Source organism: Gopherus evgoodei, chromosome 3, assembly GCF_007399415.2.
Source record: "Gopherus evgoodei ecotype Sinaloan lineage chromosome 3, rGopEvg1_v1.p, whole genome shotgun sequence".
NCBI classification, from domain to species: Eukaryota; Metazoa; Chordata; order Testudines; family Testudinidae; genus Gopherus; species Gopherus evgoodei.
Window position 1 is genome coordinate 46,045,975 of NC_044324.1, and position 26,619 is coordinate 46,072,593.

Sequence of the window (26,619 nt, forward strand, 5' to 3'; positions counted from 1 at the left end):
AATCGTATTAGTCTTGGTCATTAAAAAGTCAGATGTGTGAATACAGGTACCTATACAAACTGGTGGCTGAAAATTCCATCCTCTGCTTGTACAGGTTAATTGTTCTTCTCCTTGGAGTTGGTACCCATGTTGACATGAGTAAATCACCATGGATTTTCCAAATTCTGAGCAATTTACAAAGTTTCCATTTGCTACTCTCTTTGGGAATCCACATGTTTCCTCTAGAAATATAAAAAGGACACATTATGAGTTAAAGATACATTTCAGCTTTACTAGTTTTATCTCTCACACATCATTCTCCATGTCTATTCTATGTTGACTTCAGTGGGACTATGCATGTGCCTCAAGTTAAGCAGGAGCTTTTAAGGGCCTAAGTGCAGTATTTAGGATATCCGTATGTGGTAATTCTTGTTAGATGTTGACTTTTTAATAGTGAGTACTGAACAATTATTACCTATCTGTGGTACTTATGTGGCCCTTATTACTGCAGTGTCTCATTTCAAAACATCCAGTGTAGTACGGAAGTACTATTATTTTAGAAATGGGGAACTGAGGTATAGTGAGCTCAAGTGATTTACCTAACGTCACAGGACATCTGTGTTAAAGCAGGCACTTGAACTCATGTCTCCCAAGTTCTGGGCAACTCTCTAGCGACTGGACCATTCTTCCAACTTATTTAATAAAGATACTTAATTCTCAGATTACCTTGCTGATTGCTTTCCTGCCACACTTCTAAATTTATTCCTGGTATATTGTCACATGACTCAAAGTCTTGAGGAAACTTCCCAAATTGAAAGGCATCAGGTGGCACTTCTGAGAGGCCTGTGTTATCGCAGATTATGCGGGACAAAGAATGTTTTCTTAGTTCATGCCTTTGCGTTTCTGTGAAAACATGACTGTTTTCCCACCAAAATCTGCAAAGATTGGTAGGTGCTTGTTAAAAAGATTACATTCCAGGTGTTAATTATTTCTGTTTGCAGAGTGCACTATTATTATGAGACAAAAAATAAGCATTTAATCAAAACACAGTTAAGGAATATGCCCTATACTAACGGCAATACAACAACAACTACATTGATTGAAGATGTATGTGTTCAATGTAAAATTTGTTATGGGTTCAATCCTGCAAAGTGCTCAGTTCTCCTGCAACATGCTAAACATCCCCAGCTCCTATTGAAGTCAGTGGGAGTTGAGCATACTTAGTATCTTACAGGAGTGCTCAGCACTTGGCAGGACCAAGGTCTAGCCCTTTTTCCCTGACAGGGGCACCTTAAGAACCATCCCTTAAAATTAGCAAAATCAAGAGAATGAAATCATCTTGTAAAAGGGGTGGGGAGGGGAATGTAAAAGAGGTGGTTCTGACATTAGGAGAGGAAGTTATCCATTAGAATAATGTACTGGAGGGTGGGGTGGGTGCGAGTGTGTTCAGAAGGTTGAGTGGGGAAGAACAATTTGACACTGCTCTTGAAATCTTCCCTTCTTCACAATCAATCTCCTCCCACCAGGAAATCAGATACCCTCCGAGCCATAAAGAATGGAGATATTTTCAGCACAAGGACGATCACTATTCATATATGCAGACCTGGTAATCAGTTATTGCTTTTCATTAATTAAACATAATAAATATAAAAGTAAAATCTTAGAAGATAAATTTGAAGGTAAATTGCTTGTACCTCATAGTCAGACTATGCATTTGTAACTTACATGTCTCCACAATACAGAATTTGTTAAACATATGTTACAGGACATGTCACCAGCTATATATAAATTAGTTTGAGAGGGAAATGTTCATCTTAGGGGTAACAATCAATTCAGACACGACAAGCCACAGTATAGTCTACAACCAGACAGCCAAAAGATCAGCTGCAGAATTTTTGCCTCTTTCTGAATCCCAACACAGAGTGAAGCATCTGAATAAGAAAAGGCAAGGGATAAAGGAGTAACTCCAGATGGAGAAGAAACAATTTTTTCCTAACGACTCTATTGGAGTTAAAGTGTGGACTTGATTTGGCCAATTCAAAAGGGAATAATTTCAATGTTAGTCATGTAGCTGAGAGATTCTGATCCTACCAGGATAGAGTTCAACCAGTCAGAAATCTTGCTCAATTCTGATTTATCATCTTAAATCAATATCTGGGAACTGATATCTTGAACTCCTTGTTAACTGGTATCTCAATTAATATATGAATCATCCGGTTACCTAAGCATTGTATTACTAAACCAAAGTCACTAAATGAAAAAAAATTGAATTTTCCTTTCACTCCCCTAGAGGGGTGAAAACCAAAACAAAACATTACATGTTTCATCAGTATTTATCAATCAACTTGTTATCATAGCCTGCCTACACAATCTTTTTCTTCCTCCTTCTTGATGCTTCCCTATTCAGGGTCAACAAATTTTATAGTCTTCTTCCAAAACTCATGATAGTACACCTTGCTGTTGCACAGTCTCACTAAGGTCCACTGATATTTGATCCATGGAGGAATCTTTGGCCTTTCTATTGGTTGTCCATGATCACCTCGAGGGCCACCCTACCAGTGTTGCTTTCAGGTCTCCATTGGACGTGTCTACACCAACATAGCCTAACTCCCCTATATTTGTCTTCACCTGGGGCATTAGGTCCCTCACAACCTCCTTTCATTTTCTATCACAGAGTGTCCTAACATTTGACCATCTCAACATCTTTATTTCCATGGTGGAGAGCATAATTTCCTTTCCTGTGTCTGGTCAAATCTCGGTTTCATACATTAGGATGGGTCAAATTACAGTTTTATGGTATGTCTACACTATAAAAAAATAGGCAGTTAAACAAACTGGCCTAGCCCGCCAAGGGCTTTCCCTGAACAAGCAGCTGACCGGCTTTGAGAACCACTGATCTAGACCATCCCTGACATGTGTTTGTCTAACCAGTTCTTAAAAACCTCTAATGATGGAGATAAATGACAGAGATTCCAAAATCTCCCTAGGTAATTTGTTCTAGTGCTTAACTACCCTTACAGTTAGGAAGCTTTTCCTAATGTCTAGCCTAAATCTCTCTTGCTGCAATTTAAGCCTGTTACTTCTTGTCCTCCCCTCAGTGGTTATGGAGAACATTTTATCACCCTTCTCTTTATAATAATATTTTACTTACTTGAAAATGGTTATGTCCCCTCTCACTTTTCTCTTCTTCAGACTACGCTCAGGAGGACCTTTGTCAGCAACCACTGAACCTAGGCACTTAAATTATTTCATTCTTCTAAGCTCTCTGCCTGTAATTTCCTTTATGGTGAGCCCACCTGCTCAGTTATCATTGCCTCGTCTTACCAACATTCACTCTAAATCCCACCTGGTCAAAACTATGCCCTGTCTCTATAGTCCAATGGTTTGTCAAACTTAATGGAAGGAAGTGAGTGTTTTTATTATTAGCAGCCAAACCACCACTGCGTTTGATTGCTATTTTAAGAGGCTAAATTGTTGAAGAAGCCAACTTAAGGGGGGAAAGGTCAGAAAGATGGCAGAATTAAACATATATGTTGTTATTTAAACTCAGATATGTTTCATATACTCAAAATAAGGGACAATAAAAAACATCATATCTAACATTCTCATACAGTTATTTAATGCTAGTAAAATTGTAAACGATCCAGAAGACTTGAAATGGTATTTAAAACAAGTCTGTGTGAACTGTTTGTCATGATCATAAAAATGGCAAAGCATTTAACAACATTTCATTCTTTGCGTTACATTCTTTGAGTTCATTAAGATTTTTAAAAGTCCACATTTAAAGCCTATGGGCTAGATTTTTATGTACTTCACAGAGATGTCACATCACTCTGGCAATATAAAGGGGCTTTAAGGTAGGTATGAAAAGAGAATTAATCTAAATGAAACTCTGGCCCTAAAGATCTAATAAGTAATATAAAAGGGGTCTCCTCAGATGAATCAGGACTAGTTCCTTAAGGCAGGAGTGAATCCAGCTGTATTTGATCATATGGACTCTTTTTCACATTCCTCATGTCCACAAGTTGCATCTGTTTATAAAAAAAATCCAGTAGATTTTAAAATCCATAAAATATGGACTGTTTTTGTTACTATGACTGAATCTTGTGTTCATTCAGAGTCTGAGCCTGCAGTTCTTATACAGGTAAAACTCTGTTTTCCAAGCATGAAGTTTCAAACTTGCACAAGATTTTTTGTACCACTTAACTCTCCTACAGGGGCTGTGCAGGAGGAATCAGCCTGCTGAACAGCAGCATGAGATTGCTGTTCATTCACAATGTGCCATAGGAGTGGTCTCCTTGCTGGTAGGAATCATGCTCACATACAAACAAAAGGAAGAATGGAGAGAAGGTTCAGGAAAAAAAAGAGAGAAATTGGTAAACAAGGGATTAAGGAACAATAAAAAGTGGCAGTGGGGTGGGGATTTATAAGTTAAAAATGCATGTACATTTTCCTCTTTCCTCTCTCCTTTGTCATAATGTTTTTATAAGAGCCAGGGACCTGTCTTCTCATATTTGTGAAGTGCCCAACACCCTTTGAGGTGCTATCTACAAATAAACAATATAAATACACTTACCGGTCACCTTCCCTCAGGGCTTTCATTTGCTTTCCAATTATACATGCAAACAGTGGGCCAGTTCTAGCACCTGGGAGGAAGTTTTCTGCTAGGCCACCAAGCCAAACATCAATATTGTTTGGATTGCTGTACAATTCCATGATTTTTTCAGCTACCTTCCTATTAGCTATTACTGTGTTCAGGTCAATTTGAGTTTCCAGTCTTGGTAAACCACAGAATTCTCGCCAGTCATTGTAACCTAAGGATATTAAGTTTAGAGAGCAATTAGCCTTGAAATCTGACAGTTTAACATAGCACCCAAAACTAACTCATTTATAGGAGTCAGATTCTGATACCCTTACTCACACCAACTAGCATCTCCCTCTGAAAATAGACCTAGTAGAATTGGTTGAAATCAATGGGCATATTCACAGAGTGAGGTACTACTCAGTGTGAGTAAGGCTAGCAAGATCTTGCCTTTTAGCTATATTGAAGCTACATTATGTTAATGAAGGTAAACTAGGTATAAAATAACATTTCCATTTCTAAAAATTCTGAAGACTTGATCATAGAGCAAAAGGAAAATTCAAAAGTTTGTGGCTAGTGCAACTTAGAATGAAAAGTTTTAATTCATTCATTTGTACCTTGAATCTAATTTTTAATTAAAGAAAGGGAGAAAGAAACAGACTTCAAAATAACTGCTCAGTAAAAGTCTTACTATATTGCCTGCAGCTGCAAAGTTGCCTCTTACAATTAATGAAATGAGTGAATGAAGAACAAATTTCAGACACACACACAGGGTCACGTCAGTGCAAGCAGCAGAGGTTATAGCGTGACATGCTGATACCAGAACAAGGGAAAATGAAAGAGGATGAGAATTGCTTCATAATATCAAAATGACATTTTCTCTTCCTCTGTCTGAAAGAACTAAACTATTAAAACCATTTTGGTGAATCAATGGCATCTAATGATACTTCTCAGGAAGGGCATTAGTAGCATATTAACTGTGATGTCAGGAAACCAGAATCAAAACGAGGCCAATTAGATGGCATCTGTAGCCTCCACACTACAGTGATAATGATGAATCACCACACCTGACCAGCAGCCTTTGCTAACTGTCTACAGCTCCAGCAGCCACACCCCAAACTCCCAATTGGCAGGATAGACAGCATTCCCATGGTATACCTGGACTATATAAAGATCCCAACAGGAAGAAGAAACTGTCTGAGCATCAGGTCATTGTCTGCTGGTTGTTGCCTAAACTGCCTTGCCACCTCGTCCCTTGGTTTGGATCCCCCAGCTACCGACCCCCCTGAAAGAATGCCGACCACTGTTTGGGAGTAGTTCTAATACTGATTGCCCTCCTGGCTACTAGACCACCCAGACGCTACTTGATCATGACTGTGGACTGCCCCATGTCTGCTTCAGTCACTGAGCATTAGACACTTCAATGCCTTCATTTTCTGTGCACTGCACTTCTCCATTTCTGAGCTATGCCTGTCTGCAGAGACAGAAGAGACACATACACACACTATGCATTTCCTTTTGGGTATCTGCACTGTCCTTAGTGATGTAATGCCCAGCTCACTTATATATGCTCTAGCTTTGATCTTGGATGGTAAAAATAGCAATGCAGCTGTGGCAGCATGGGCAGCAGCTTATGCTAGCAACCCAAGTACATACATAGGATATCGGATGGGACAGTACTCAAGTGGCTAGCTCAGGTTGCTGCCCATGCTGCCGTGGCCACACTGCTATTTTTAGTGCACTAGCAGAATCAAAACTAGTGCTTGTATGTCAACTAGAAGTCGAAATTACATTCTGCACCTGCAGTGTAGCCCAACCCATAGAGATGACTTTTCTTTCTCCATATTGTTCTCCTTAAGCTAAAATAAAAATAATTTAAACTGAAGGTTTATGGTTGTCCTTTATTTTTTAGAAAAACCTAATAGGTAGAGCTCATTGAAAAGCATAGGAGAAAATTATAACAATTGTTGTGACTTTTTAAAATAAAATTTAAAATTTTGAGATTTGAAAAATGTTGACCAATTCTAATAAAAGTCATAGTTACTAAAAAGCCACTCCAGATTATGGTTTGTCCCTTTCAAACTAAGGAAGTTGTTTTCATGTCTTTTGCTACTGAATATTTTGTCTTCATTATAGATACTTCTTACTCTTGTTGTGTATTCCTAAAAGAGACTGTGGTAACATCTCTGTTTAACTAGACATAGCTTTCACTTAATAACCATGTTGGTAAATTTCCAGTATGATTCAAATACAAGTAGTGATGTCTCAATCATTAGCATTGAAAATCTAGAAAAAATTAATAGACCTGGAAGTCCATGATCACGTCCACGCTGTAAATCTAATGATGCTAAGTCCAATGACCCATTATTCGACAATACAACAAGCCTTTCTGTTAATTCTTCATTCATCATTTGATCCTGCATCAGTAGTTTTGCTGACTTTGCTAGAATACCTCTTAGTAAAGGGTCCAAACCTCCTTTAAAACATAAAACCAATGCAGTGTCAAAGTACAAGTGAAAACAAAATCATTATGTTTTCTTAATATTTCTGCATGCACTTTTCCCTTTCCATTTTTTAAAGTATTCACCCTAAATGTCTTTAAATTCAAACAAAACAATGATGTGCTCCATTTTGAAAAGAAAATAATAATGCAGTTAAGAGGCACTGTCTGTTTCTTAAGACAGCAGAAACATTGCTAACAGACTGATTAGATGAATGAGATGTTTCTAGTGAACGGTGTTTGTGTGTTTCAAAAGACTAGTTAACAAAAATATATTATTCTAGTTGACATTAATTCTTTGGGCATTGTTCACCAACCTGAACCAATGATGCAATTAAATGAATATTCTTGATTTTATAAGATTCTGAAATGCAATTAGGAAGAGGTTTGAAAAAATGATGCAAAAATGTGAAAAGATGTAGTCCACATAAAAACATACCTTCTTTAATGAGTCTCCAGGGACTAAAAAAAACTTCATGCATATGAAGGCTTGGGAGGTCTGGGTCATCTTGATACTGAGCATTAAGTCTCCTTATTATTGGGTGTATTGTTGCATGACCAAATCGAAAAGCAGCTGTAGAAAATACATTTGAAGCTGTGGGATTTATTCTGTGATCATAGCCTTTATACAGACCAAGATACTGATTAAAAGCCTCTGGGCCAATGATTTTTGGAACATAGTCTCTTAGAGTAATAATCTAAAAGAAAGAAAAAAAATCTCACTTAACATTTACATAGTATAATAATGCTTCCCACTAGTATAGTGCATTTCCATTCAGTGATCTCTAAGCATTTATAGCATTAATTAATTAACACTTTCAACAACCTTGTGAGGTACGTAAGTACTTTGTCTTCATTTTGCAGATGGGGAAAAAGAACTTAAATCCTTTGCCCAAGGTCATACAGAGAGTCAGTGGTAGGGCTAGGAATAGGACCCAGCAATCCAGGCTCTCAAATCTATTGGTGCAACCACTAGATCAAAGCCTGGCATGGACAGATTACCAATGATGTCTATAATAGCTCCCTTGGACTTCAGTGAGCTTGAGAACTCCCATATCCCCAGCATTGATTTAAATCCTAAAAATTGGATTGGGACAGCATAAAGTACTGAGCCTTTAAACTAAACCAGCATTAACCATGAACAGATTTTGTTTTCAGTCACATGTTTAAATGGTTACTCCCAGAATCCTTTGATAGACATTTGATATAAAATTGCAGCCAATTTAAAGACCCCCACAAATCAGATTGTATAACAGAAATGTTGATAAACATCTCCTATCAAGTGCTTTTATAATGTAATAGAATTGCTGAAGCATGTAAAAAAGCTTATTAGTAATACTGACCTCTCCCTCCAAAAAAAATGGTATATTGCACTGAATAAAATGAAACTGCATTACAGATTAAAGATTACATTTGAATTTATTAAAGCATAATGGGATGAATACGAAGTATAGTGAACTCAAAATAGATTGGTTTCAGAGTAGCAGCCGTGTTAGTCTGTATCCGCAAAAAGAACAGGAGTACTTGTGGCACTTTAGAGACTAACAAAGAAAATAACAGAACGCCACTAGCCATCACCTACAGCCCCCAACTAAAACCTCTTCAGCTCATCATCAAAGATCTACAACCTATCCTTAAAGATGATCCCTTATTCTCACAGATCTTGGGAGACAGGCCAGTCCTCGCTTATAGACAGCCTCCCAACCTGAAGCAAATACTCACGAGCAACCGCACACCATACAACATAAACACTAACCCAGGAACCTATCCTTGCAACAAAGCCCGATGCCAGCTCTGTCCACATATCTATTCAAGTGACACCATCATAGGACCTAATCACATCAGCCACGCCATCAGGGGCACGTTCACCTGCACATCTATCAAAGTGATATATGCCATCATGTGCCAGCAATGCCCCTCTGCAATGTACATTGGCCAAACTGGACAGTCTCTATGTAAAAGAATAAATGGACACAAATCTGACATCAGGAATCATAACATCCAAAAACCAGTGGGAGAACACTTCAGCCTCTCTAATCACTCAGTAAGAGACTTGAAGGTGGCAATTTTGCAACAAAAAAACTTCAAAAAGAGACTCCAAAGAGAGACTGCTGAACTCAAATTAATATGCAAATTAGATACAATTAACTCAGGCTTAAACAGAGACTGGGAATAGTTGGGTCATTACACTAATTGAATCTATTTCCCTATGTTAAGTTCTCCTCACACCTTCTATGGGTCATCTTAATTATCACTTCAAAAGTTTTTTTTCTCCTGCTGATGATAGCTCATCTCAATTGATTAGACTCTTCCTGTTGGTACGCATACGTCCATCTTTTCATGTTCTCTGTATGTATAAATATCTCCTGTCTGTGTGTTCCATTCTATGCATCCGAAGAAGTGAGCTGTAGCTCACGAAAGGTCATGCTGAAATAAATTTGTTAGTCTCTAAGGTGCCACAAGTACTCCTGTTCTTTTTTCAAAATAGATTTTAAGTTTGATAGAATATGCAGTAAATTGACCAAACAAATACATTAGAAGCTTGATATAATGCATATTGAAAATCAAACAGGGATAACATAGTCTCATCAGATATTAAGTTTCATTATCTTGGGTATGTCACACAGAAAAGCAAGCTCCAATGAACTCTACAAGATATGACACTGCATTTTGCCAACAGTCACTCTACACAGAGCAGTATGGGCAGCTGTTGCTCATTCTTTTTCAGCTTCCACTTATGCACGTTTCTAAATTAGTTATATTCATATAAGAAAGATGCTCTCTCAAGACTGCACAGCTGCTTGATTAGATTAGATTTTCCTTGCATACTGTCTGTCAAATAATTTTTTTTTAATTGCGGGAAATTAGTAGTGTGGTTGTCATTTAAAATTTTTACATTTGCCAACACTTATCACACACACAGGTACTGTTAGCTCCAGTTGTAGGTTTCAAGTCAGCTTTGTGGCCTAGTAGTAGCATATTGTGCTATCATATACAGGGCTGGAGTACGGACTTCTCAAGTTTGGACCCTCCCTTCTGAGATAAGCAGAGGTTGGAGATACTGAGGAGATAATACATCTCTAGGACCAGAGCAAAGCAGGGAGAAAGGAAAGTGAGCACTTTGTTTCATTATCAGGCAACCCAAACTGGCCAAAGTAACACAGAACAATGATGTAAATGTGATAAGTCAACTCCAGGCACGAGCACATTGGGAATCTCTGCCATACAGACATAACAACTCATGAACTGCCTTTGCTCTCCCATTCCAATGGTAGGTCCAATCGGGAGGGAACCAAAAGCCAGATCTCCACCTCCACCAGTGGGACTGAAGGAGGAGGACATTTCACATTCAGGTTCTCCATGCACTGCTGAAGACAGGGGCTCCAATTTTGCATAAGGTCATTCCAATGTTAAGGCTAACAATGCAAAGGAATCCTGTGCTGGCAGATTCAGGGGTTTGGTAAGGTTTGGGTTTGGTAGGGTTTGGGTGCTGTGCCAGGCAAAAGTGTTTTACAGAAAATCAAAGGGGAAACTGAGGAGGATTCTGGAGAAAAAAATTCTGGAAGCTGATATAAAAGTACAAGAACTGCATATCAGAAGCTCTGATACATAACCCTTGGAGCAGGCTCACAATCTAATTAACTTGGACTTGTCTTGAGAAACAAGTGCTGAGAAACAATAAAATTTATTTAAAGACTTACACTCTTGCTGAAGTTTAAAAAAGAAGTATAAGCACTCTGCAGAGATTCAAAATGATTTTTCTGTGCATTTGATATGCAAAGCAGTGTATGAGACACAGAAGGAAAGTGTGCCAGCTAATCAGAGTGAGTGATTTTAAAGACGTGTTTCTTTTCATATTTGTCATGCAATAATCATCATAGTGTTTTTAATACAGTATTCCTTATATATTCAGCCTCTTCTACATAAGTGACAGAACAAAATTTTCACAGTGGGCTCCCTACATAACTGTATATCACATCTGGTGAGCAGGTACATGAATCATGGGTTCATATACTTGCAGAGCAGCCTCAATAGTATCTGCTACTGGTCCCATTGGAAGCAAAATATTGGATTAAATGGACCGTTAGTGTGAGCCAGCATGGCAATTCATAAGCTAATTTAATCAAGGGACAGATTTCTAACAAGAGGCTTCCAAAAGTTGCTAGTGGCCCTCCAATACACAACTGCTCAGAGAATAGGTGCTGACTCTGTAGGTGCTCCAGGGCTGCAGCACCCACAGAAAAAAATAGTGGGTGCTCAGCATCCACCAGCCGATCAGCTGTTCAGTGGGCCCTGCCGATCAGCTGTTCGGCAGCCCCCACTGATCAACTGTTTGGCGGTGGGCAGAAGTCACTGGGAGAAGGAACGGAGCAGGGGCAGAAAGAGGTGGAGCCAGGGAGGGACACTAGGGGAGAAGCAAAGTGGGGACGGGATCTCAGATAGAGTGGGGGTGGGGCACCCACCCAGAAAAATGGCACCTGTGGCTCAGAGGGTTTAATTTATAGTTTTGTCTGAATACAGACTGGAGTATTAACATTAACATACTAAAGCTTCCATTACTATTCTGGAGCAGGTTAATATTCAGAAAACCTAGCTAAAAATGCTGGCCTCCACTTTGGAGTGTGCTAAAAAGGGTGACAAAATTTCTAAATACCTATTCTTTTCTTTGGTGCTTCCTTTGTGTACATACTTCGTGTGAAAGATTTTCCATTGCAAGAATAGTCCATATTTTACTATATCACAATTCCCCAGAAGTCATGTTTTCCCAAGAATGTGCAATACAAAGTCTTACTGCTAACACTAAAAAATAAAATAATCTGTCGTTCTGTTTAAAATGTAGATTCTTTCCTGGAGCTTTTTGGTCTCTGCATGGGAAATGGGATATACATCTTCAATTTGTGAGCTCAAAGAATTTTATATAAATTTCTGTTTAAACAGTATATTTCTAACTGCAGGTGCACTTTCATTTTTCTTGCTCCTCAGATTCAGTACATTGCCCTTAGATCTGGCTTGCAACAAGGCTTTAGGCAGTATCCTGAGTGCAAACGCAAAAAGAGCACTCCCATTCAGATTGCCATTGCAGGAAGAAATGGACTGTTATTGGGCCTTAGAGACATTCAGTCCAGCTAGGGAAGAATAAACAATGATCACCTTACAAAGCAGATGTGAAACGAATTTGACTATTCAAAAGAAGGACAAAAATAAGGCTGAAACAGAAATTACTTGCCTACCAAGAATAGTGCCTGTTATTGTCACAGAATGAGATTCAGAACAGATTCAGATCCAGGTGACACAGCACCAGGCTTTATTCTGAGAACACAACGCAGCCCCTAGTGAGTAAGGAAACAGACAGCCATTGCACTGAGCAAAGACTGGTACTCACTAACTTCTTATAAACTATAATTGGCATGGGTGGCCTCTGGTGGGCAAAGACCAATAAGGAGTAAGGTATTATAATTTAATTGCAAGCCCTGCATAGGCTGCATGAGTTCCTTACAAACAGGATAAATTATAAGCATTGCTCAGGCTGCATGAATTCCTTACAATTACAGAAATGGCTGTGAGGCAAGTAAGTAGAATCTGCTGAATTTGTGAAAGGTCACTTTAGGAACAAACCATATTAACACAGTAACAACCAACCATAGTAACAACAGCTATAATGTATAATACTCTCAAGTTCTATAGCACATCTATTACATATTTATAACATCTACTAAATATTTGCTAACTCTTTACAAACAATTTATAAATGGAACCTTAATGTAAAGCATGACCCATTAATGAATGTATCCTCCGAGCATATCTGTGAGATAGGGAAATATTATCATTCCCATTTTAAAGTGGCAAAAATTGAGGCACAGATTAAATGATTTGCCGAAAATCACACATAACTTATCTCCAGCAGAACCTACAATAAGTAAATTCCAGATCTCTAGACATTCAGTTCTGTATCAAAATCAGCATGCTTTCTGGACATGAATATAGAGGCACAGAACTCAAGCTCTTTAGAAGGAATTGACTTACATTTTTCACACATACTCTTACCACTTGTCCCCAAATCTTGCCAGTTCTTTCTCCAACCATTTTAACAAACTCAATCCTTCCTTTCTGTCCGAGTGCTAAAATGCGAGTTCATGGCTTGGTGAGCATCTGTGCTGATTACTGTAACCTCTTCCTCTTTGGCCAGCTTGAGACCCATGCTGGTACTCTCCAGCCCATCCATTAAGAGAATATTAAGGTTGCAAAACGAAGGGCTCACAATTAAGGAAAAGACAAATTTAAGGCTGCCTGTGGAACCTTAGTTTAGTCCTTGGTGTGAATGCGTTAGGGTATAGTATTCAGTACAAGTGGGTTGTTTTTGGCTGGTATAGGAGGAGTGGACCCATGCTGTTTGAGAAGCCTTCAAGAAATTGCATGATCTTTTCAGCAAAATAGGAAGATAGTTATTTGCCAAGCTTAGTGCTGGGGTCTGCTGTTGGCGTTTACCACCCCACAAAGAAATTTACAGCTGGTTTGAGAGGTTGAGGGGAAGGTTCTTTTAGCCTGTAGTACAGCCTTGGCACTGGCTTCAAGAAATGCTTTACATCTATATGAATGAGGAAGGGAGTTACTTATTTTTCAACTGCAGAGAAAGCCAGAATCACATGTTAGAGTTGCTATCTAGTAACCCAAATGTAAAAATATGTTTTTATTCCTGTATGTGATCTAAATTCATTAAATTAAATCCTTAGTTTAAAAATAATCACGATATATCAGAGCAGAGTTAAGGTGGTTTAGCAGGGTGGATCCCTGCTCCTGCCCTGAAGAGGTTAAAAACAGCCCTGGGAAGGGGCTGGGGCTGGAGAAAGCAGCCTTTAGGCTGGGCTGATTGGGGAAGTGGCTGCAGCTGGGGCCACGCCCCAAACTGAGCCATAGGGCCTAATAAGAAGGCCAGGGAAGCCAAGGGCAAGCAGTCTCTCTCTGATTGGGGAGGGAGACAGGCCTGGCTGCTTAGGAACTCACCTGTGGGGGACCTAGAGGAAGGCAGGGCTGGGGAAAGGCCTTAGGAGCTGGGAAGCCCTAGGCCAGCAACTCCCCAGGCTGCAGAGCTGGTTCTAGGCTCCGAGGTACTGGACTTGCAGACGGGCAGCCGGAGGGTGGGTAAAGGCAGCCAGTCCAAACCCCTTGTTGCCTGTGATAATCGGCTGATACACTGCAGTCTGCCCCAGGGCACGGGGGCTAAGCAGAGACTGGCAGTAGACTGAGGCAAAGAGCGGATAATGGGGTGAGGGTTCCCCTGGGAGGGGGGAGACCCAGTTAAAGTGGCACCGGGGTCCAGGGAGCGACATGCGGGCCAGCAGTGGACAGGTGGATCGCTGGCCTGCAGAGGGTGCTCCGGGCTGGAATTTGAGCTAATTCCCGGAAGTCACCAGCAGGAGGTGCTGCAGGGGTGAGTCCACACGTCTACAGGTGGCTACTAGCATTTGAGTACTTAACTTTGCAACCTTAACATTCTCTTCATTTTTTTTAACTACATGAAATTTCCTAGAATTTTAATTACTTTAAGGGAACAAAAAATTGTTCTTTCACTGTTTCCCTAGACAGTAGCCCTGATTCTCCTCTCATTTTTGCACCAGAACAAATGAGAAGTAACCCCACTCAAGTCAGGAGAGTTACACTGCTGTTTGTGATCAAGTGCGGAAAAAAAAAGACATGTTGTCTAAACTCCCTGAAAAGAAATCTTGGCACATGTATCACAACATTGAAATTATTCTGTCTTGCTTCCATCACTGAGCATGAACTTGGTTGAACACTGAATCATCCAGGGCCCACTACATTTTACTACAACATGGACACAGCACAGTCCTCATCATTTAGAATATTATGAAAGAGTTAAAGTATTGCTGTGATTTAAACAAACTACTGCACTTGTGTGAAACATGTGTTCCAAATCTCCATAAATAAACCAAAGCAAACTCCTAGAACCTTGAAAGGCACGTCTCCCTTCCAAGGGCTGTATTAATGTCAGGTTTCTACTTCTATTTGCTTGTCAGTAGAGCTATTTAAAAAGCAACACTGAAAAAAAATCTAATGGAAATAGTGCTTTAAAAAAAATCTTATTCCATTTTTAAAAAGGATAAACTAGTTTTGTTCAAGGTCTCCATAAATATGCACTCTCAGGGAGACACGAGACCTGGACATATTCAGCCAAAAAGGTGAAAATCTTAGAAAGTTAGAGCAACTGAATATAGAATCCTGGAATGGAAGCTTTAAACAACTCTAGCCATAGCTTTTGCCTGTGCTCTAGTTATTATAACACTCTAATAAAGCTACTGCAATTATATCCACTGAATGAGTGTCCTTAGAGGGGCTAGATCAGCTCAAATATATTACTCATATGCCACAGGCTGATCTCATTAGTTTGTGATACTGGTAGAGATAAGTAGCCCAGAGTCATACAGAATAATGCCTTTGTGCAAACTATTTTGTTTAAGGGCATGATGTTTCATATTCCTACTCACTAACATAAGCGTGCACAGAAGCCTAGTTTTGGGATTTCTCATTTGCTCTTTTCTTCTAACTAGTACCAAGAACCAGTCTGAGCTTGTTAATACAATGATTTTAAAACAAAACACACACTTCAGAGAAAGGAATTGACTTGGGAGAGCTGGAAGAGAGGCTAATGGCCTGACTATCTAAAATAGACAGATTACATACTGATTCCAAATAAAATGAGTTATTTTTCTCTGTGTATTCTTTCTTTGTGCAACCAGTAGTCTCACATCAAATGCACATGGTTTCCTGAAGGACTCATTCTCTGTTTACTGCAAACAGGGAGTTCAGGTGGAAGGAGAGCAATATTTTGACATGATATTAAAGTCTGTTTTTCTCCTTATTACTCTTCAGAAAAATCCACAATCTGGTGTCACAAATATTTCAGCTGCTAGCAATTAGAGACTGTGTGAAAGGCCTGTTGTTTCCAAAGTGTTCCAAATCTGATATTTCAGATCCAGTGCCATGGATTATAACAGAGACTAGATCAGTGTGAACAAGGAGAAATAACCATTTTCCTCACTGTAAAACTGCTAAAGAAAAGTTATTTTTATGACCTAAATATAATTTTCATGTCCAAATTCATAGTTTAGAGAATTGGTAATGTAAAGAGTTTTTACTTGATTTGGATACCTGGATGAAATATTTGCTCTACTTGTCTGTGAATCAATAAATACACTCTGTAATCTAAGGATAGATTTTTCAAACCACAATTGAATGGTTGGGAGAGACATTATATTTGAAAGTAAAATGAAAACAAAATATCTCATAAGAGTATCTTAATGTAGAAGATTATAATTCCTGAAAGTGAAAACCTGGTGGATGTTAGAATTTCAGTTTAGTTAAGAAGACTTCTACTCATTGATTTAATATGAAACTCTGTATCTTTACTTTCCTGTCTGTTTTGTTATTTTCCATATTGATTTCTCCTTCTCAAGTTTTAGGGCTCAAAGTCTATGTCCTAAGGGTTTATTCATTAGTTTGGTAGTGTGAAGCTTATGGTCTTTTTATGGAAGGAGAATATTTGTTTGTAGATTTTGCATTAGAAAGACAAACTTTTGTGCACTGTGGGAGACTTACCTACTTTTTACTTGCTTCCTTTTCCAAAATTACTATAAAGAAGAGAGCCAGAAAGAGGGAAGATACCTCAGTAGAATAAACAGATAGAAGGAAAAGTCTAAGGAAAGAGGAAATGCACTAGAAAAGGCAGTAAAAGATGCCTGAAAAAATGACAGTAGAGAGGCATGGCATCTGAACAAACGAAGAAATCTAAATATCAAAATGTTTGAGAAAAGAATGAAAATCTGACACCAAAAATCTGAAGTTGAAAATAGAGATAGCAAGGAAGGTAACATGACCCTCAAAAAGCCATTCAGCTCATGAAAACACCTTTTCAGTTTTGTGCCTAATTAAATCGTAGCAGAGCCATAACAATAAATTGACAATTAAGTACTCAGCCAACCTGATGTAGAGCACCAACAATTTTGCGAGCTTCTTGATAAACTGTTTCCGAGCTCCAATGCCTGTTCAGTTTTTTCAGTGCTTTAGCCAGGCGGTTGTGTTCTCGCAGCCACAAGGTGTGCATAGCTGTCAATGAGATTACTTCACTAGACCTGCTGTCCCCAGCCATAAAGCATTCGATCCTTTCAGCTTCATCTGAGTTGGGGTCTTGTGCACAGGGAGATGGGACCTGGTCTATAAAAGGCAGGTATTCCCGATCATTGTCATAATATCGCACATTTGTTCTAAGGAGGCCTTCTTTGCTTGTAAAATTCCTCAGTCTGTTTTCCACAGCAGGTGTGCTGCCATAGACAGTGGAAGCATCAAGGAAAGAGGTTAAACCATTGATCTGTTCTCTCGGCTTCAGTGCTGATAGATTTCCAAAGAGAATGCTATGAGCACCAGTGCCACATGCAGGAGATGAACGGTAAAAAGGCATGCACTCTCTTCCTGTCGATAGTGTATCATTGGCAAATACCTGTGTAATAAAATAGACATTTTCTGCAGTGAAAATAACACAGCTGGACTGGAAATGACTGCTGCACTAAGGGTTCCATCAAGGTTTCCATTCTAAGCCCTACTTTTCAGTTGCTCATATCTTTTTGAAACACCTATTTTCTGGATTAAAGTTTTCTAGGTTTGTCTCTGTGTTCTTTATTTATGTATATATGTTTTTGAAGTTCGAGCAAAAATGGTCTAGCCATTTTTGAGAACAGGCAGAGTGAAAAAAATATAATTTCTCCATTAAACAATTTACTGCTATGTTTTCTGAAAAATTCAATGACTGGCTTAAACTCATGAAATTCATCATCAAACAGGTCTCACTGAAGAGAATTGCCTGTGAGTTCTGGTAAAAATTGTTTTTGACATGATCAAGTTATGAATCATTGAACATTGTGTGCTAGAAGACATTTTGCATGAGTTTTCTCATTTCAGAAAGCCATGCTGCTTGCGCATGTGCAGCTAACCTAGCTGCTTACACTCCTATGTAGTGAAGGTGCCCATAGTCTGGAGCAGGACTGTACAAAAGCTTTTGCTTCAGAGAGTTCATCTTTGTACAGTGCATGTGGACCGGGAAGACACTGCCTCAGTTAGGGCCTAATCCAAAGCCCATTGAAATCAATGAAATATGTGAAGAAGCTGTGATATCAAATGACATCAACATCCCTTTTACTTCAATGAGTTTGGGATTATGCCCTAAATGGACATTTTGTGAATTGATTAGCAGGTGTGCACCATGGAGGCCTCTCCCCTGAACCTCTTAATCAGCAAGCAGAGGAGGACAGGATTTCTCTACATTTTAGGAGAAACTCTGAGTCAGCTATTCTGTTTAAGAAAAAAAATTAATCACTAAAATAAAAACAATCATATTTTGGAATATCTGAAATCTATCTGCCCTGTTTAATACAGAGCTGCTTTTATGACCTGTAGTGTTTTTTTTTTGAAAATCTCATCATTTCCAGATTCTAACAAATCACCACGCACAGTGTAATTAGACATGGTGAGCCATAACAAGGATGTGTCAAGCCCCAGAGGTTAAGAATACACAGCTCCAATGAAAACTGCTGTTAAAAACATGATTTTGAGTTTCAAAGAATATGCAATCATGAACTTTTGGGAAAATCTATACTTTCTTACCCATTGATCTGTTACCATTGGTAAGGAAGTACAGGTACCACTTACTGAAGCTGCTGAAATATCCCCCAGAGGGTAACCATCTGCAGACATTTGATAAAGTTAAACACATCTGCTTTGAAGAGACACCTGACCTAATCTGCTTTTTCTTTTCAGTCCTATTTGTTTGCTGTTAAATTTTCAAACAAATACTATAGCAGCAAAGAAGCATGGATAGACATATTAACGTTGCAGACATCCTACAAGGTGATATAATTACCTTTCAAATTTCTACATTGTTTTGCTTAGATTTTTGTTATTTAAACGAGTTAGTTCAGCAGGCTCCAAAACCAGTGTTGACATGGGCACAAATTTGAGACACCTGGAATATCCTCTGAAAAGATCAAGGAGGTGTGGAGGGGCTAGAGGGAGATCATAGAAGCTAGAAGTCTCTTTGGGGGTTATGGAAATAAAATCTGATTTAAGTAAGGTGAAAAAAGGCTCATGGGAACTGTGGAATGGAGCTTAACAGCTTTACATGGTGCTGGTATTTTTATCTCATTTGTTAAATAGATTTTTCTAGCTACTGAAAGCTCATCACTGTAGGGAGTGCGATCATCATGTTAAAGCAATACTTGTTTATTTTCTAAGCCTATTAAAACCTGCCTCCTTAAGAAATCCTCTCACTTTTCCCCCATTAGCTAAGTAGGATAATTTCAAAGGTAGGTTATTATATTTTGTTTATTTTGCTGTTTGTTCCTTCAGTTGTTAAAATCAATTATTTATTTTCCTTTGGGTTTCTGGTCTAGAGTTTGTCCCCATTATTAAGTCTCTTGCTGCTGTGGTGGTCTCTGCTTCCCTGCAGCTGGAAGGGTGGGCAAAGGGCAAGGTTTCTATTCCAAATACAGTTTCTTCTGAGACTGACAGCTACAGAATGTGGTGTGCATTTGACTACCTCCTGCTTCTAGTTATCAGGAAAGGGCTGGAAGAGTTTGGCTATACTGTAATTGAAAGAAAGGTATGTTTGGCCTTTAACTTAGTAAACAGAGAGGACCACAACAAAACAGACGAAGAGTCTGTGAAGTTCACAGTGAATATTCTTTGGTTAACTGCCTCTGCAATTTTTATTCAGATCGTTCTGTGCCCCAGTGGAGGAAAGCAGCAGTAATGAACATTAAGGGACTGGCAGAACTGCATAATGAAGTCTTTTACTTTTTCATGGGCTAAGGAATATGCAGCCAGCAGCTCAATGTGCAAATGAAGGTTTCCTATGTTATTTTTTTAAATGATATCAAACATGACCTGGAAAAAAATCCTTTTTTTATTGAAATGAATATAAAATAGCATTTCTCTCTAAAATCAGCGAAGAATATTTCTATCAATCCATTTCTTTGCAAAGAATAATTAAGGAGGTAAAAAACAAAAGAAAAAAATAAAAAAAACCCAACCAGCATGGCTATGGTAGCTTTCCTGGGTCAGCTGCACATAAACTTAAAATTATATTATAAATGCACAAAAGAAATTTATGATGGTGAAGTGTAGCAGAATGAAAGTCACGAATTGTTTCAAGGCACTGCATTGTCTAACTCTTATAGCGATTTGGTTCTGAGGAAAGTTACTACACAAAGAGACATGTTTGTTGTAGTTTTTTAAAAGGAATTCAGGCTTTGTGGAAATTTTCTATATTGATAGCAAGGAAAACGCAAACCCTCTGTTTATGTACAGGAGATTCTGAGAGGAGGGTAGTCCAGGGCTCAGAAGACAGACCTAAATTCTATTTCTGGCTCTGATACTAACTTGCCGGGTGACCTTGGGCAAGTTATCTCACCTCTCTGTGCCTCAATTTCCTTTCTCACACCTTTTGTGTCTTGTCTATTTAGATTGTAAGTTTTTCAGAGCTATCTCTTATTATGTCTCTGTACAGTGTCTAGCATAATGAGACATTGGGGATATCAGCTGGGGTCTCTAGAAACTACTGTAATACAGTAAGTAATAAACCAGGACAGAATCAGTACACTATGGGAGCCCTAATAATGCTTCATTGTGCCTTGACTCTGACCTGAAGTGACCACTGAGGGTGAAAAAGCATCTCAATCTCCCTATCCATTTAATTATGGGTCTATTTTACAACCGATGCTGTTTTAAAGATATAAATTATGCTGGCGATTTTTGTCATTTATTGTTGAAAGGGCTCCATGCAGGAATCAGTCAGGGCTTGTAATGGTTGTACTGAAAAGGTTTCTGCTGTTTTGAAACATTCTAGTGGTTTGAAAGAGATTCCCTATACTTAACCTTCAAATCAGGAGAGATTAATTTAAAAAAAAGAGACAAAAAGCCCAGGTAGGACTTAGAAAATTGAGACTGTAATCTCTTTAATATGTACCTCTCTAAAACAAAAGGCTGACTATATTTCAATTAGACTGGGATTAGGATGAATAGTTCTGACTACTGCAGTTCATTTAGTGGATACCACGAGCACAGATAGCAACTGAACATAAGGCTGCTGGGCTCAGAAAAAATCTAAACAACTCCAGCACATCTCTACTGAGAAAGATACAAAGGAAAACTCATTTTTTATAGCCAGGTTTCTCCATTTAATTACATCTCAAAGAGATTTCTGTGAATAACCTGTGTTTCTGGAGACAAGATTCCCCACCTCTTCCTGTCCAAATTGTTATAGTGCTCTGTTAAAACAGCTGTGGTATCCCATCCCAGAACTGGATGAAGTGATCCCTTTACATCTTTCTGAAAGATCTGAACTAACTCAACCAGAAGTTATGGGCTTGCTGCAGGAATCAAATTAAATTCTGTGGCCTGAGTTACGCAAGAGGTCATACTAGATGACCGTAATGGTTCTTTTTGGCCTTAACATTTATGAATTCTTTACTTTCATTACAAAATATGTGTTTTGAGATATCACTTGAAAACTAATAACTTACTGATCATTAATATTCTTGTATGATATATGTACTCAATGAGTTACTAGTTATGAATATATTCTGGAATTAAAACTAACTAAAATATGTTTAAACCAGGTATATAAGGAAGAGTTATTTAACAGGTCTATCCTAAACATAAGAATGTGTGTTTACCTCAGATCATGTATAGGCAGTAAACAGACCCATTGTGCTGATGAGGGATAGAAGCAAACCTAATGCTAGCAGGTGGGAGAGAGGACAGCATGAAATCTGCACCCAGCAGGAGAGAGAAGTTTGGTCTGGGTTTTACTTTTCAGAAGAATTAATTGCAAAGGTTTACTGGTTTACAGAGACGGGAAGGTTGAACCTCAAGTGATATGAAATTGAATCAACCGATTGTATACAAGATTACTGTAGTATAAAAGCATATCGAGTAAGGTCTTTAGTGAAAGCTAAAGAAACACTAGTGATAAATAGAATTGTGAACTGTATGTATTAGCATTATGTGAGAAATTACAGATACTCATTGATATTAGGTTGTACAATCTGCTCAGACAGGAGCAAATGTCACAGCTACTTACCTGTCTCTAATTAAGTATTAGAGAGGAACAGCATGAGGTCATCTTGCCTCCTAAAACAAGTTAATTGAAGCGAGGACAAAACCCATCTTTGGCATCCATCACTAAGGAACAGAGCCCTTGCAAGCTGAGAAAGATGGTCCTTCAATCAAGGGAGGGGGGGAACCCTGTTTAGGCAAAGCTATTTCACGTAGGAAGACAGGGGAAGCCAGAACCTTGTACTTTTGTGGAAAGTCCTGTCTGAGGGGAAGTCAGCCATTGCTGGGAAGAAGAATGATGGGTGAGAAAAACATCTTGAACAAAGTCTGTAACTTGCTAGATTAACTTTTAGACCTTTAGAACCGTATTTTGTTTTGTTTTACTTGGAACCTTTTCTATCTTCATTCCTTAAGCTTGAACTCATTTAATCCTATTTATATTTCATTAATACATTTATTCAATTTTACCAATAACCAGCTCCGTGTTATATTTAAAGGGAAGGATATATTTACCCCTAAGTAAATAAGCTGTGATGTGTTTTGTGTCTTTAAAGGAACAAAAAAAACAACATATTATTTCTCTGTACTATCCAGGAGAGGGCTGGACATTGCATAGCACATAATTTCAGGAAAATTTGGAATTGAGATTGTGTTGGGCTCACCCTACCCAAAGTAACAAAGGCTGCTGGGGTCAGGCTGTAGACAGGCTGCTGGGGTCAGAGATTCTGAACCAGGGATGTGTAGTGCACAGACACTGAGGACATGCTGGTAGGCTGGTTGGGAGCAGCTCAGGTTGAGAGTTACAACAGCAAAGCATTGTGAGGCTCCCAAGGTTATGGACAAACAATGACACAACCCATCAGTGGTCTGGACTGTATCTCAGAATGTGACAGTTTTTTACATGTTTTTTTGTTTGTTTCTTTTAATTTTGCTTTTCAAAATGGAAAAGAAATACTAGTTTAGCTTTCAGGAGAAAGCTGATTCTTGAGGGAAATTTTATTAGCTCCTTTTTCAAAGTTAGAAAAATGCTTCATCTGGTCACAGTAAAGAACTGCTTTGTGTAATGTTTTCTATTGCCTTGACAAAAGTGCATTCAAAGTACCTGGCATATAACTTAGAAGCAGAAGTACATCCATCTTCATTTGCTCTGCTTAAACTGGTATTAGATCTGAGCAATCTAATGGATATGGATGTACTTACATGTTATAAAAGGAGAGCTTGAAAATTGCTTAATTAATGTGCCCTTTTGTTCTAAGGAAATGTGAGCTACTGCCCTCAAAGTCTCTAAAACTTTGTAAGAAAGTAAAACTCAGGTTATAAACACTCTGCACATAACAGGGTCCATTAGAAAAATGAACCGTCTTCATTTGAAATTCTCAAAACGCACAGTTTTCTAACTTCCCAGGAGATGTGTCATGGCATGTTTGATATGTCTTGGCAGGTAAAAATGTCAAGTAATGCTGAGGAGTACAATTAACAAGAAGAAACAGATTCAAGATGATAAGGACACATGTCTTAGGAGCCTCTTACCTGAGAAATTAAAAAAAGAAAATCGGGGGTGGATGAGAGACTCTGCTCAAGATGATTGCTGTTCTACTGTATCTAGCCATGCTAATGGAAAGAAACTGCCAGACAAGAGGCACATCACAATTGAGAGGCCTAACTTGTCAATAGAATGAGTAAAATATTCAAACTGCTTCCAGATATTGTTACAATAAATGTCACTGTCATTGGTTTGGATTAATCAAAGAAACAATGAAGAATAGAGGTGGGCAAACCTCAACAGATTTAAAGGTTCAGATGACATTAGCTTAGTCAAGAAAAGAATCCAAAAGTTAGGATATTCATCTAAAACTTATTTTCAACATTTAAACAGTCTCAAACTCCCTCCATGATCTCCCCAACAGCCTCACTTGCTACTCAGAAGGCTATGGATCTGATCACCCATTGCCCTGCTCCACATAGTCATTTATGCAAGTGTCAGATGAATGCAAAGTGGGCACAGAAAACTGCACAAGGTGCAGGGCAATAGAGAATCAAGTCTTGTGTCTTGGGGGGATCCATAATTTATCACTAGGAAGCTCTGTACAGAAGTGGAAGCAGTGCCTTCAGAGTAGAAGCAGTCACAGGATTGAAGTCCGGTTTTAGGGTTTGAACATTAAATTCTTTACTGAAGCTCTGGTGTGTGTGTGTGTGTGTGTGTGTGTGTGTGTGTGTGTGTGTGTGTGTGTGTGTGTGTGGACAACTCAGTGTTATTCATAACGTAGGGTGAGTGGGAGTGGGAACATCCTTGTGGGACAACATGTATAATTGTAAGGCTCCATGACAGTACATTAGTGAGTTTCAAGCTGTATTTCGAGTTTGCTACCTATCATCTGCATGAAAGAATGATCTTACTTATAAATTCATCAGGCATGGTACAGACTCGTGTATCTATGCCAGCTCATTAATTTTCCTACTAGGAAATAACTAGCTCCTGAAGTCCAACTTTTCCATCTTCTCAAAAGCAATAACCCCATGTATGTAAGTTTCTGCAAAACTCTGAAGATCATTTTAGTCACATAGTTAGAACACACCTTCTTTCAAAAGTCTGTATTAGCTGATGGAACTATTCTTGCCTTCCCAGGGTAAAATTACTGCACTTCAGCTGAGTGACAGTTTAAAAAGAGAATTATTTATGACTATTTTCCTACTTTCCTCCCTGGAATTCAAAACCTTGAAAATAAGAACAACATTTTTTCTTGCCTGATAAGAAGAGTTCTCTACAAGATAAAACCCACAGCTAAAAATCATTATATTTGTACTAAATATCTTTGATATCCTACTTTTATCTACCTATGTATATGTGGAGAGATAATCCTCTATTAATCTATTTATATATATCTGCCTTCCTGAATCACTAATTAATGATGTCGGATTGCAAATATTCTATTATTTTTTGCTTTGTTGTTTCTGAATGATTTGTCAAATAGCTTGACCATTCTCTCTCAATCTACTTTACCGGTTTGCCAACTAGTGCCTCTCTGGAACAAATGCATTTTAAATCATACCTTTATTGGAAAACATGATTTTTGGTTTTCACATGTCGTCTTGCATTCTACTCCTCTTAGAAAGGCAGCTCTGTTTGTGCTCTGAGGTGTAAATGAAATGTCATGACTTATGTATTGTCCCCACACCATAATGATATCAGAATATAGATTGTCTTCTGTAACAGCCTCATTAGATGCATGAATAATTTTTCTTGTCACTTCACGAACCTAGGAAAGAAAGAACTAATTTATCTGGTATGCCAAATATTGTTTACCTTTCACATATGGATACAACACTAAAAAAGCAGAGGAAGTAGTGATAAAAGCTATCACTTTTGCCAGCATGTTTTATGTCGTGGAGTACTTCTAATGGCTTGTTTTAAAAAAACAGGCTGGTATTCCTGTTCAAAAGCTAAGATGTCAGTGCCACAAAGCAGGTTCAAAGATATTTCAGCTGAGTTTTTCTGTGTAGTTACCAAATGAGTAGCACACCTCTGATCAGTTTATTTTCTGAGTCTTTTAAATCTCACATGTTTTCTTTTACCATGTCTAAAAAGTTTTCATTCTATCTGTTCTGTTTTCTAGTCTTTTAACAAAGGTGCAGTGTTAGCAGGGCAGCCTCCAATTAGTGTAGTTACTGGAGCTTCACACTGCTCCATGCCATACAAGCTATTGACATACACATTTTAGGTACCAAACAGAGACCCAAATGTTCCACTCAATATTCCCAGGCAGAAGGAAGTCAAGACCCAGTGAAGCTGGATGTTGGGGACAGCCAGCTCCTCAACATGCTCCTTATCTCAACTCTGCAGAAGCCTTTCTGAGAGATTTACATGACGGGATGATTACTCAATATGGCATAGTTGCCTCCTCACCCAAGTAAAACCATCAGGAAAAACCAACACAAGTTAATACTGACTGAGCCAATATTATCTTTCACAGATTTCTCTTTGAGGCTGTGGAAGATCCTCTCATGGACTGCAGCCTGTAGAGTCATACTGCTGACAGAACTGCACAGAAATAGTAGGTTGGGAGAGAGTACAGCGGTACACTCCCTCTGTGCAGATGGCGGGGGGTCTGTGGCCCAAAACCCCAGTTGTTTTTCAGGATTGCAAGTTGGTGGGAAACTCTACCCCACAACACAGGAATGGGGGGTGGAATTCATTGAAAGTGCATATTGGTGACATTTCCAGTCTCCCACATGGGAATAACTTACTCACAGGAGCACAGAGGCCATCTGTGGTTCACTATAATTTACTGACAAAGGTTTTCATATCACTGTAATTCTGCATTGTAAATCACTATGGAAATGGCTTTGAGCTACACTCTCTTCTAATAGTCTGTCTTATGATAATTCTAATATTTATCCCTTACCTTGACTCTGCATGTTCTGCTCTTAAAGAGTAGCT

At 38.6% G+C, this 26,619-nt stretch overlaps 1 protein-coding gene across 1 annotated transcript in view; it reads right to left on the reverse strand.

The window, feature by feature from the left end:
• TPO (thyroid peroxidase) overlaps positions 1-26,619 on the reverse strand; it is a 72,931-nt gene that overhangs the window by 20,001 nt on the left and 26,311 nt on the right. The window contains exons 7-13 of the mRNA XM_030554205.1: positions 25,232-25,438; positions 17,056-17,571; positions 7,501-7,759; positions 6,867-7,037; positions 4,556-4,793; positions 706-914; positions 51-221 (exon numbers count right to left, since the gene is read on the reverse strand). Of these exons, the coding sequence (XP_030410065.1) occupies positions 51-221; positions 706-914; positions 4,556-4,793; positions 6,867-7,037; positions 7,501-7,759; positions 17,056-17,571; positions 25,232-25,438 (1,771 nt within the window). The remainder of the gene's footprint in view (positions 1-50; positions 222-705; positions 915-4,555; positions 4,794-6,866; positions 7,038-7,500; positions 7,760-17,055; positions 17,572-25,231; positions 25,439-26,619) is intronic.